The sequence below is a fragment of the Heterodontus francisci genome, chromosome 2 (assembly GCF_036365525.1).
Source record: "Heterodontus francisci isolate sHetFra1 chromosome 2, sHetFra1.hap1, whole genome shotgun sequence".
NCBI lineage: Eukaryota > Metazoa > Chordata > Chondrichthyes > Heterodontiformes > Heterodontidae > Heterodontus > Heterodontus francisci.
Window position 1 is genome coordinate 214405352 of NC_090372.1, and position 13492 is coordinate 214418843.

Below are 13492 nucleotides of genomic sequence, written 5' to 3' on the forward strand. Positions count from 1 at the left end.
CTTAATGCAGGTTCACTGTCTGTAAAATCACGGTTAAGATATGACTTATACACTGGGTATTACAGTAATTGCAACCTGAAAATGTTCTGAAGAAGGGTCACTGACCTGAAGCATTAACTCTGCTTCTCTCTCTACAGATGCTGCCAGACCTGCTGAGTATTTCCAGCATTTCTTGTTTTTATTTCAGATTTCCAGCACCTGCAGTATTTTGCTTCTATATTACTGAAAATGATTTAACCTGTGATTGGTTGGCTAATGAGAGCCTTCCATTGCCAGATGCTGCATATCTTTCCAACCACTTATTGGTTATCTTTTAAGACAGGCTGTAGCTGAGGTGGAAATCTAGTTTGGAAAAAAATATAATCAGCTGAGTTGTGTTTCCAGACTTCTGAATATGATATTTGGGGATCGCATCTTAATCGTCAGAACAGAAATGTTCAGGAACTCGCGTCGAAGGAGCACAGTGCCCTCAAAGCATCAGCTCAGTACTATGGAATGAAATTGAAGGAGAAACTTGGAGCATCAGGAAAGGCAAGCGTTTTTTTCCTTTTTCTTATCCTCCCTGCACCCCCTGCCCCACCCTGCCCAACTTGAAGGTGTTGGCTTGTTGGGATGTGATTCCTAGGTACCAGTCTCCTGCCCTAACCTCAGCTCAGTGGTCATTACATAAATCCTGATGCTAAATGTTGGGATCTTAGTACAGTTAAGACCAAACCCAGCCTTGTTTAATGTCAATACAGACACACTTCTTTTGTGGGTAACTGGACACCTATTGGGGGACCTCACCATGCCATACATCCTGCCCGACTAAGGAGGTTACCAACTTCAGTCGTAGCTGTTCTGTGCCTGTCTCTGTCGAGCATGTTAGCGACGGATGCTGTGTTTACCTGATACCATGGCCTAGATCAGGACCTCAATAAAGGAACTAAAGAGGAAGTTTGAAAAATATCTTTACAAAGTGGGTGGTTGGAATGTGGAAATCTCTGTCACAAAACATTGTTGATGCAGAGACTATAAATTCTTCTAAACGGGAATTAAATAGTTGCTTGATAAAGAGGAACATTAAGGGGGATAGGGAGGGAACAAGAAAGTAAGATCAGACTGAGTGACTTGTGTCGAAGAAAAACACCAGTTGATGGGCCATTTGGCCTGCTTCTGCCTTGTAGCTTCTAGGAATTGTGAAAGTGTAACAATGCTGGGCATAGGAGCTGCAAAGTCTGTGTGTTTTATTTTTAAATGATGTTTAATAGTCTTAGCAACTTGGTTGTTAAATGTTTTGAATTTGTAACAGCTAAACAAATAAAAGATGAAAGCAAACAGCAGGTATCTTTTACAAATTTTATTTTTTTGAAAGGAAAAGCCAATTTGTCTCCGTAAATCATTGATGCCAAGAAGGCCACGGGTGTCCAAAGAGATCAAGGATGGGGAAATCAACCGAGTTGTTGGGACAAATCCTGTCGCCCCCAAACCTTCACAAAATCTGCAGCCTGCAACCAAAGAATCTCATGATGGGTTTGACCAACTGGAATTTCTGCACGCAACCATGAAGGGTATTACTCCATCAAAGGTGCTCCTAGCTCAGGCACGGACTCCCCAATCTGTAAATAAATTACAACAATTGCAGCAGAGTGTGGCAAGAAGTATATCCTCAATTGATCTTGGCTGGTTAGACAGATGCCAGGGGAGAATACAGGCAGATACTGAGTTGCCCATTTCTGGCAGTTGTTCACTACTAGCCAGTGGGACAAATGGTGGAACATGTGATTTTAATTCTGATTATAGGAAACCTTCACCTAATAGGAAATCTCTGTCTTTCAGTGACTTTGTGTCAGAAGCCAATGACAAGCCTCTAAGCTTAAATGACACAATACAGGTAGCCAGTGAGAAGCTTCTGCACCAAAGTGATGTTTTTCCTACAGTCAATAAAAGGTCCTGTACAGTGAATTGTACTTTTACAGCAGCTGATGATACACTGTCATTGTTGGGTGATGTCCCTTTAAAAACTAAATGTGATGAACCATTGGTTTCCACTATTTATGTAACCAATCCTGGAAAGTCTGCAGAATCGGAGAATGATTATTTTCAAGATGTTCATACTTGCCAAACAAAGCTCCGTTCAGGGAAAATAGAAAATGCAATAAAAAGTAGACTGGAGTGCCAGTTAAATACTGACTCAGTGACCACAGAAGAGAGTTCTTTTTCCCAAGATTCTTCACAGGAGACTTGCGACAACGCAGAGTTTTATGGGTTAAAGGCTGATTGTGAGCTTTTTGTTGAAGTGCTGAATCCTGGGAAAGGATCTGGAGATACAAAGACAAGCAGCAAAAAGAGACAGAGAGAATTGACAGCAGACATTGAAGAGCATTCTGAAGCTTGTGAAGACCTTGAAGGCAACACCAAGAAACGTAGAAAAGCAACCAAATCTTCAGACACTACTTCAGCTCAGAAGAAGAGGCGAACTCCCAAAGCTGTTTCCAAATCTATGGGAGATGAAAGCAGTCCTGCTGTGAATGACAGCAAGAAGAAACCAAAAATTAAGATGCCGAGGGAGAATCTGTATGGAGATGTAGAAGAAGAGAGTCTCAGTTCAGAGGCTAGAAAGAGCAGTGCAGTGAGGTATGTACAGACACTGACCCAACAATCAAATCCCACATATGTGAGAAAGGTATATTTAACCTTGCTTTCTATTTTTTTTAAATAACTTAATTGAACAGAACAAAATCTTACATTGGTTTTAGTTTTATCATCTCTATTTCTAGGCCAAGCACTGAGATGGAGCCACTTGTCTTTCACTAGTTGAGGGAAACAACAACTTATATTTATATTGTGTCTTTAACATAACTAAACGCCCCAAGGCCTTTACTAGAGCATCATAAAATAAAGTATCGCACCAAGCCTCAAAGGAAATACAATGTCAGATGATCAAAAGCATGGTCAAAGAGGTGGGGAATGCTATTGTATACTTGAGGATGGAGAATGTTCTTTGGATGTGAACTTCCAGGCCGTCTCTTCGCTTTCTTTAGACCAATCTGAAATTAATGCACCTAAGACCACTTGAGGTTATTAAATTGGCCCTCTCCCATTGCGATGTTTCCCTATCACTATCTTTAAATCGGATTCCACCTCCATTGGCACCCTGGCATCATCCACTAGAGGGTGCATGGGTTAACTTGCTTTCTCAATGCCTTTAATCCTTCAAACAGATTTCTGTAAACACTCAGTATATTTCACAAAGACAACATGTGGGAAATCACATGAGCAAACCCAATATTTCACAGCACAGTCTGCTTGTGTGCTGCATCATTACACTGTAGTTCCCTCCACTATCATCTCTTACGTAAATCTAATTAATATTTCATGGAATATTCATCTAATACTACAGAGGTAGAGATTAAGATGATGAAAAAGTGTGCTTATGACAGATTTCAGGTGGATAATACAACCAAGAACCTGGCTGAATATAAAAGGTTCAGAGGGAAGTGAAAAAGCAAATAAGAGAAGCAAAGAGAGAGTATGAAAAGAGACTGGCAGCTTATATAAAAGGGAATCCAAAAGTCTTCTATAGACTTTTTAATAGTAAAAGATTCGTAAAGGAGGAGTGGGGCCGATTAAGGACCAAAACACAGATTTACGCATGGAGGCATGGCTGAGGTATTAAATGAATACTTTGCATCTGTCGTTACCAATGCAGAAGATGTTGCGCAGGTCATGGTGAGAGAGGAGATAATTCCGACTCTTGAAGGGTTTAAAATTGATAAGGAGGAGGTATTGGATGGGCTGTCTGCACTTAAAGTTGAGAAGGCACCAGGACCAGATGAGATGCATCCAAGGATACTGAGGGAAGTGGGAGTGAAAAGTGAAGAGGCACTGGCCATAATTTTCCAGTCTTCCTTGGATTCAGGGGTGGTACCAGAGGACTGGAGAATTGCAAATATTACATTCTTGTTCAAAAAAGGGTGTAAAGATAAGCCCAGCAACTACAGGCCAGTCAGTTTAACCTCGGTGGTGGCGAAGCTACTCAAAACAGTAATTCAGGACAAAATTAATAACCTCTTGGGCAAATGCGGATTAATTAGGGAAAGCCAGCATGAATTTATGAATGGCAAATAGTTTTTAACTAACTTGCTGGATGGGGTAACAGAGAGGGTTGATCAGGGTAATGCTGTTGATGTGGTGCACATGGACTTCCAAAAGGCATTTGAGAAAGTGCTGCACAACAGACTTGTGAGCAAAGTTATTGCTCATGGAATTAAAAGGGACAGTAGCAACATGGATATGAAATTGGCTGAGTGACAGGAAACAGAGGTTAGTGGTTGGATGTTTTTTGGACTGGAGGAAGGTTTGTAGTGGAGTTCCACAAGGATTGCTGTTAGGACTCTTGCTCTTTCTGATATATATTAATGACCTAGACCTTGGTGTACAGGGCACAATTTCAAAGTTTGCAGATGACACGAAACTTGGAAACATTGTGAACTGTGGTGGAATGGGCAGACAAGTGACCGATGAAATTTAATGCAGATAGGTGTGAAGTGATTCGTTTTGGTAGGAAGAACGCAGAGAGACAATATAAAATAAAGGGTGCAATTCTAAACGGGGTGCAGGAGCAGAGGGACCTGGGTGTATATGTGCATAAATCATTGAAGGTGGCAGGACAGGTTGAGAGAGTGGTTAGTAAAGCATACAGCATCCTGAGCTTCATTAAAGGGGGCATAGCGTACAAGAGCAAGGAAGTTATGTTAAACTTACATAGAACATTGGTTCGGCCTCAACTGGAATATTGTGTCCAGTTCTGGGTGCCACACTTTAGGAAAGATGTGAAGGCATTGGAGAGAGTGCAGAAAAAGTTCATGAGAATGGTTCCTGGGATGAAGAGCTTCAGTTATGAAGATAGATTGAAGATGTTGGGACTGTTTTCCTTGGAGAAGAGAAGATTAAGAGGAGATTTGATAGAGGTATTCAAAATCATGAGTCTGGACAGAGTAGGTAGGGAAAAATTCTTCACATTGGCGGAAGAATTGAGAACAAGAGGGCACAGATTTAAGGTAATTGACAAAAGAAGCATGGTGATACGAGGAAAAACTTTTTCACGCAGCAAGTGTTTAGGATCTGGAATAAACTGCCTGAGAGTGTCGTGGAGGCAGGTTCTATCGAGACATTCAAGAGGGAATTGGATTGTTATCTGAAAAAGAAGAATGTGGAGGGCTACGGGAGAAGGCAAGAGAGTGACACTAGGTAATTAACTCCTTCGGAGAGCCAGCCAGACACGAGGGGCCGAATGGTCTCCTGTGCTGTAACGATTCTGTGGGACATTCGCTGTAGCACAGAACCTGTTAAAGTTAGGCTTATTACCCAGGTATATGTGGCTCATCTATGTAAAAATAATTGCAAGACTGTAATCTAATAAGAGTTTCAGGTGCATTTTATAAGGAATTCCATGCAAGTGGTTTTAGAGCTATTATTTATATATCTGTTCCTAAGATTGCCTGGATTTAAGTTACACATCATTGAAGATTTTTTTGCTTTTAAAGTAAAGCTTAGGCTAAACAAAGGAAATGTTGTCTTTTTTAAAACTACACTAACCCTTCTACGTGTAGAAAAAAGTGTTTTATAAGCTTAATTTTTATTTAAAGTTTACAAAAAATACCCTTTAGATAAAATAAAGAATTTGAATCCAGGAGGTTTGAATAGTGCTATCTTTGGATTAGACTGATCTAGCAGTAAACAAGCAATCTGTAAAGGGGAGATACTGATCAGGCAGGCCAGAAGGATTACACCATTGTATTTTGTGTTATCTTTTTTAAAGAATGCCTTTGAAAAGAGTGCAGCAGGGAGAGGACTGAACGTGGTAGTGATAGAATCCATTTTTTTTTAAAAGCACAGATCGGCTCCACATATAGGAACATAGGAACAGGAGTAGACCATTCAGCCCATTGAGCCTGCTTTGCCATTCAGTATGATCATGGCTGATCATCTGCTTCAATGCCTTTTTCCCCACACTATCCTCATATCCCCTTATGTCATTTGTATTTAGAAATCTGTCAATCTCTGCATTAAACATACTCAATGACAGAGCTTCCAAAGAGAATTCCAAAGATTCACAACCCTCTGAGTAAAGAAATTTCTCCTCATCTCGGTCCTAAGTGGCTTCCCCCATACTTTCAAATTGTGTCCCCTGGTTCTAGACTCCCCACAGTGGCGCAGTGGTTAGCACCACAGCCTCACAGCTCCAGCGACCCGGGTTCAATTCTGGGTACTGCCTGTGTGGAGTTTGCAAGTTCTCCCTGTGTCTGCGTGGGTTTCCTCCGGGTGCTCCAGCTTCCTCCCACATGCCAAAGACTTGCAGGTTGATAGGTTAATTGGTCATTATAAATTGCCCCTAGTATAGGTAGGTGGTAGGGAAATACAGGAACAGGTGGGGATGTGGTAGGAATATGGAATTAGTGTAGGGTTAGTGAAAGTGGGTGGTTGATGGTCGGCACAGACTCGGTGGGCCGAAGGGCCTGTTTCAGTGCTGTATCTCTAAACTAAATCTAAACTAAAACCAGGAGAAACATCTCAGCTGCATCTACCCTGTCTATCAGTTGAAGTATTTTGTAAGTTTCAATGAGATCACCTCTCATTTTTCGAAACTCTAGAGAATACAGGCCCAGTTTCCCCAGTCTTTCTTCATAAGACAGTCCCGCCATCCCGCGAACAATTCTGGTGAACCTTCGTTGCACTCCCTGTATTGCAATGATATCCTTCCTAGGGTAAGGGGAACAAAACTGCACACACTACTCCAGGTATGGAGTAGATATGGATTTATAAAGGTTCCTGAGCATCGGGAGCACTATTTCATAAATATAACATTGTGTTCTGGTTCAAGGGATAGAAATCTCGAATTCACTCTCTCCCAAAAGTTTGTGAATTCAGAGAAAATTGGAGCTTTCAAGACGGAGATTTATAGAATTTTTGTTGAGTAAATTCTGGTCTCTTGCACAATCCTGATTTTCATCACTCCATAATGTGCCTTCAACTGCTGGGATCCTAAGCTCAGAAATCGTGTGGCTCATATACAGGGATGCTGAGTAGGTGGGAGATGGGGAAAATCTCAGAGCAGGAGCAAAGAAAAGGATACTCTGACTCTAGGACAGATGACAGCAAAGTGATTTGGAGAGGGATTCCATAAATGTTCTTGTTCTCCTCCCCCTCCCTTCACCCCCACTCCTTGGGCCCCCCCCCCCCTTCCCTCCGCACAAGGGAGATGGTGGCGTAGTGGTGATGTGGCTGGACTAGTAATCCAGAGCCCAGGCTAATTCTCTGGGGTATGGATTCAAATCCCACCATGGCAGATGGTGAAATTTGAATTCAATTTATAAATCTGGAATTTAAAAAGCTAGTCTAAGGATCATGAAATCGTTGTCGATTGTTGTAAAAACCCATCTGGTTCACTAATGTCCTTTAGAGAAGGAAATCTGCTGTCCTTACCTGGTCTGGCCTACATGTGACTCCAGACCCACAGCAATGTGGTTGACTCTGAAAGGCCCTCTGAAATGGCCTAGCAAGCCACTCAGTTGAAGGGCAATTAGGAATGGGCAATAAATGCTGGCCTGGCCAGAGATACCCACATCCTACAAATGAATAAAAAAATAAACCCTCCCTCCACCCTTCAGCTCATTGACTTCTTAATTCCTGTCAAGCAGATGGAATGGGTGAGGATGCACAGTTGTGTGTCATACCGATGGACACTGACCCCGTTTTCTGGATCATGTCCCTGAGGGGTAGCTGATAAAGATACACCAGGGTCAGACTTTAACTGCTCCACTTGCATTGAATCCACAAGTTTACTGTAAGTTTTCATGAACTTCTACAGATAGTGATGTTTGACACCAAAACAGAGTTTAGTGTCTTGTCTTTGACCAATGCTACTTACTGCAAATAATCATGGGAATTACAACACAGAAGGTGGTCATTTAGTCCATTCCATGAGTTCAGCTGGAGCTTGCTATTCTAATTCCACTTTCCTGCTTTTTCCCTTCATCCTTTTTATATTTTCTTCTTTTCAAATATTTATCCAATTCTGTTCAAATGATTTTATATTTTCTACTTTTTAATAGTGGTATTAGTATTATGTTGTAATAAACCTTTACATGGGAAAACAAATTCTTCTCTCCCCTGCTGAGTATTTTCAGCCACATCTCTCTCTCTCTCTTATTTACGTTCCAAGTGCCTATCTTTTACTATGTTAAAGGTGTAAATTGTTCTTTTAGTGATGATCTGAGTATGTGTTCCATTTTTTTATTGATTTGACAGCTAGTAAAACAATCTTTAACTCTACCTCCTCAAAACATTTCATACTGCTCACTAACATTGAGGTGCAAATTTAAGGTAACCACTAAGTGAGAAAGGGGAGGTTCGAAAAATTCTCTTTGTGGTCATAATGTGGAATTTTCTGCCACGAGCTGTTGAAACAAAGACCATAAATTATTTTTAAAAGTTCGGTGGTTACTTGAGCAAGGAGAGTGGAATTAAACTCTGCTCATGGAGAGAAACAGCAGCCTAGAATGGATGGGCTGAACAGCCTATAATCGGTGCTCTAACATTGTGACTCATGTATGATCGTTACCTTTATTGATAACCAAGTGATTTCCTAAAATAAGTTAAATTAGTCAAGTTTCATCTGGGCTTTTGCAGATCATGCAGACTGCACCTGATTGGTCCATTGCTTTCCAAGTTTATAGTAATTTCATCCTAAATGATGTTGACTTTTTGAACTCTGTTTCTCTAATCTTAATCTTCCCAGCTTTTGTAATACATGAGCTGCTGGATATCATAATCGATAAATGGATATGATTACAGGGCTATAACTCGAATTTCATGGCTCAAACATTAACTTTCAACAGTGAATTCTGAGCACTATATTCATCCTAAGTCTGCTTAAACTACTGCTTCAATCACTCCTGGTAGCAGTTACATTTAGTAATATGTTTACAATCTGGGGTGACTTTCTTTTGTGGCAGGTTTGTACCAGAGGGTAGTGATCAGTGCAGGCACTTCATTCAGTTCATGTCATTTACACATGATGATCACAAGGCATTAACTAATAACCAGTGTAATTAGTGCAAATGTACTGAGAAAAATTTTCTGTTGATAACTGGAGTTTTGCACTGTAGTCAGATTGAGCCCTGATTGATCAGTCTTCTCTGACATTGCCATTTTTGTCTGTGCTTATAATGTTTTAGAGTCGCACCACCTAAAAAGGATGGAAACTTTGTGCGGGTCAACCTGAAGAAGAAATCACATGTCAAAGGTGGGGTGTTAAGAGGAGCATATCTTCGCAAACAGGTACTGTACTTGAATGGACATTTTGCGGAAGAACCTGTATTAATGTAGATGTAGCAAATTCTCCCTTTTGAGGTAATTTTTTTTTTCTGATATGGAAATCTGGAAACTGATATGGAAATTTGGAAACGATGCAAATTGTGTTCCAAATTTTTGTTCTTCATCATTAGACTGTAACTAATATTTCAATTTGGAATGCTGCAGTATTACATTACTAGACAGATGTTTTTAAAATGGACAAGGACCTGAATGTTGATAGCATCAGGCAGTGATGTGGTCTGTCTACCAAAAAACATATGTTTGAGTTATTTGAATGATTATATCTCAGGCAACAATCACATCACTGCAATGTTTCTCATGGGGAATGAACCTTTACTTGGTGACATAATTAACTATATGAAATATCTACCAGTTTGCCAGAAAAACATCAGTCTCAAGCCTGTATGTCACAGTGTATTGTGTTTTATATAGTTCACTAATGTTCGTCTTTCTGGTGTTATGGATTTCCAAAGGTCTGGAAGCAGAAATTACAGATGAAAGGGGAACGTTTTGGTGGTGGTCGATTTAATAGGAATGGAGATGTGTGTTTCCGCTGTGGAGCAACAGGTCACTGGGCAAAGAATTGCAGAGGTCAGGGTAAGTGCACACAGCAATGAAGTTCTGCTTGAAGAGGTTTGACTTAACTCTTTTAAAAACACAAAGGCGATATTTACAGGGATGAAGAGAGGGCCGCAGTTGGCAGCCTGACTGCCGGGCGGGAGCACAAGCAAGCGGCAGGAGACTGCAGTCAATGACCCTTGGGCATGTTTTGCCTGATGCGGGACTTGATACTGCCGTATATTTCAGGTCAGATCCTGATGATATAATTGGACCCAATCTTCATATTTAAAAGAGGGCCTGTGTCCTTCCAGTAGGAGTCCTGCTCACTCGCTCAAAATAACAGCTTATAGGGAGATAATAGGAAGGAAGCTGAATCAGGGGAAGGTAACTTCCCCTGCCCCTCTCTCGCCCCTCCCCGATTTCTGCCAGGTGGGGGACTGTTAAAATTAAGGCCACCTATGAACAAACGTTATCACTTGTTGCCAAGAGGCAGTTTACGTGATTGGTGTAGTGCAGGTTAGATGGACGCCTCCCTGGGGTGACACCCTAATGTGAATTTAGTAGCAATTCTGCTAGGGATGTGTTATGACTGCCTAAGCTTGTGTTTGTTGGAACCAACGAAGCTAGCAGAAAGTGATGAAGCTATAAACCTGAGCAGCAATCAAACAAGAGACGGGTTATCCAGGTCTCAACTAGCTACTTGCTTGTACTTAAAGGACATGAGATGTAACCTGTAAACCAGATTTTATAGGAATTTATCTGGATTGAATGTCTTTTATTTGTTCTGGGTGGGGAGGTGGGAGTAAGGATGCTATTTGGCAACTGGACGTGGAAGTAGTTTGTGTCTATATATTTTTTCCCTTTGTGAGATGGGAATGTGAGTGCTCCTCATGCTCTTGCAGCTTGCCAATGAGTGAAGGATGCTGGAACATGTCATATAAACAAATCTTATTCCTAGTGGCAGCATATTTTTCATGCATGCAGTCCCAGTTGTGTGGTTTGCAGTCTGAGGAGAAGAATATAGTCGCTGTGACCATTTGAAACCGACTTGAACAAATTCAAATATTAAATTATAGAAAACTGGAAGAGCTGTGAAAGAAGTCACTACACTTGTTCCAAACACTGTGGGGCTGATTTTTTTTTTTCTCTAACCACCTGTCAGCTCCTCCATTTTCCCCCGCCCTACATTGTGTAACTCGGGTAGTGAACTGGAGAAATGTGTTTAGCCTGAATGAACCTGCACGCGTCCATATTTCAAGATTCAGGTTATTATAAAATCTTTTATCTTTGCTGGAACTCTTCTTGGAATGCGTGTCCACCCTAAATTGGGAAGGACTCCATGACATTTGCTGGTAATGACCAGTGGCTTCAGAGCCTTCTGACTACTCTTTAAAAGCAGCAGTTAACTGGCCTTCAGACTCAATAATCCTCCTTGCTGGCCCAGGACTAATATAGAAAAAAAATCCCTGCTTAGAGGTTGTTAGAAGCTCCAATCTGTAGGAACTGAGTATAATTTGAGGCCCTTTCAGTGGCTTTTCATTGTTCGGATTACTGCCTGGCGGAGACCCAAGAAAGTGAGGCAGGAGGTGTTCTAATGTTAGCCTATAGCCGGTAATAACAAAGAGCTGTTCTATCCCCTCCCCAGTCACAAGACAAGCTCCTTTCCTCTTAACTCAGCAGTGCCCTTAACCCTAGCCCTAATCCACACTTATTAATGTTATACCTTATCTCTAGACTGAACATTTTACAGTACAGTAACCCCAGCTAATATAAGCTCTTATTTATTTTTTTTATTTAGAGATACAGCACTGAAACAGGCCCTTCGGCCCACCGAGTCTGTGCCGACCATCAACCACCCATTTATACTAATCCTACATTAATCCCATATTCCTGCCACATCCCCACCTTCCCTCAATTCCCCTACCACCTACCTATACTAGGGGCAATTTATAATGGCCAATTTACCTATCAACCTGCAAGTCTTGGGCTGTGGGAGGGAACCGGAGCACCCGGTGGAAACGCACACGGTCACAGGGAAAACTTGCAAACTCCGCACAGGCAGTACCCAGAATCGAACCCGGGTCGTTGGAGCTGTGAAGCTGCGGTGCTAACCACTGCGCCACTGTGCCGCCCACTGTGCCGCTCTTGTGTCTAGACAGATTTTAACAGTGCTGTAACTCTGTTGCAAGTCATTGCCTATTTCTGGACTGGAGATTTTAAATTGTAGCAGTGATGTTTAACATCAGATCATATCTCTGAACAGTGCAGTAACACTGGTTATGTCATTCCTTCCCTCAGGACTTAAAGCAGTAACTGAGGAGAAGGTGGAAATTTCTGAGATGACAGATAATGACATTTCTCCATTACCAACCCTGGAAGAGGTGGCACGTTTGACATCCATGTGTGACACTGCAAGGGGTAAGAGGATGCTGTAGAGGGACTGCTGACCGAGACAAAGTCGTTTAATTTTCAATAAAAGCATTTTTATTTTTAATCCATACTAAGTAAAGGAAGAGGGTGGAGCAAAAGAAAATTAAAAAGCTTTGTGAAACTGCATTTTGTAGCGCGTTGGAGGGAAAGAGACTCCTGTTGACCCAATTCAGTGATATCAGTACTAACAAAGTCACATTAATTGCTCGTAGTTGGTTGCTTGCAGCTTGTAACAGAGCAAGACTTGTACTGTTGTACTATGAATGACGTTCCTATTTAAAACATTAATGGATTTCAAGGCACATTCCAAATGTGGCGAGGACAGCTAAACATTAGTAATCTTCTCCAGGATCCATGGGCGGACTGGACATGGGATTTTTCCTGGCAGTGGAGGATGTCGATAATCAGCATTAGAGAACCATTCACAGGGACACTTGGGAAATCTTCCAATTTTCCATAGTCCACCCTGTTTGGATCATTTGCCTGAAGTTTCTCTTCTATGCCTGTAATTTAGGTGCTGTGGTAGAGAAACATTGGGGTCAATTTTAACTATTCTGATGTCAATGGAAAGGAAAGTTGGGTGGAGTGTAAATTGTAAGCTCCTTTCCCACCAGGCAGAAGCAGTTAAAATTGACCCTGTTGTGTTTTTTTATATCATTACTATTTAGGGCTGCTGACTGTGAAACGGTCCTTAATCAGTGACCCAGAAACATAATGTTTAATTTTTGTTCTTACTGTAACCAGGAGAATGTTCTTCGTATCGCACCTTGCAGGTATCTCAGCTGCAGATGATACAAGGGAACAGCTTGAACCAATGCCTGCTGCTGAGGTCCTACTGAACACTGTTCATCCCACATTTGAGCAGCCAGCAGCTCCACCACCCATGGAACCTCTGTACAGACTTGGAGAGGATGGAAAGGTCATAGGTACGACATCTAATTGAGTCTCAGCAGCCCCTTCCCCCTGCAGTCTATGTAAGCTTTCCTCACCAGAAAGTCCATGTGAAGCTTGTATAAACACAGAAAAAGGATCATTTTTGCAGTTAATATGCAGCTGATGGTTTACATCGTGTAGTGCTTGGCTGTCTGGCTGCCTTAGCTTATTCTTATAACTGGATAGCACTAATTTAAAGCATATTCTG

At 41.5% G+C, this 13492-nt stretch overlaps 1 protein-coding gene across 1 annotated transcript in view; it reads left to right on the top strand.

Annotated features, from left to right (window-relative positions):
- Positions 1-13492, top strand: part of recql4 (RecQ helicase-like 4) — a 79488-nt gene that overhangs the window by 23751 nt on the left and 42245 nt on the right. The window contains exons 5-10 of the mRNA XM_068015737.1: positions 385-531; positions 1355-2616; positions 9222-9324; positions 9834-9957; positions 12220-12339; positions 13125-13277. Coding sequence (XP_067871838.1) covers positions 385-531; positions 1355-2616; positions 9222-9324; positions 9834-9957; positions 12220-12339; positions 13125-13277 — 1909 coding nt within the window. The remainder of the gene's footprint in view (positions 1-384; positions 532-1354; positions 2617-9221; positions 9325-9833; positions 9958-12219; positions 12340-13124; positions 13278-13492) is intronic.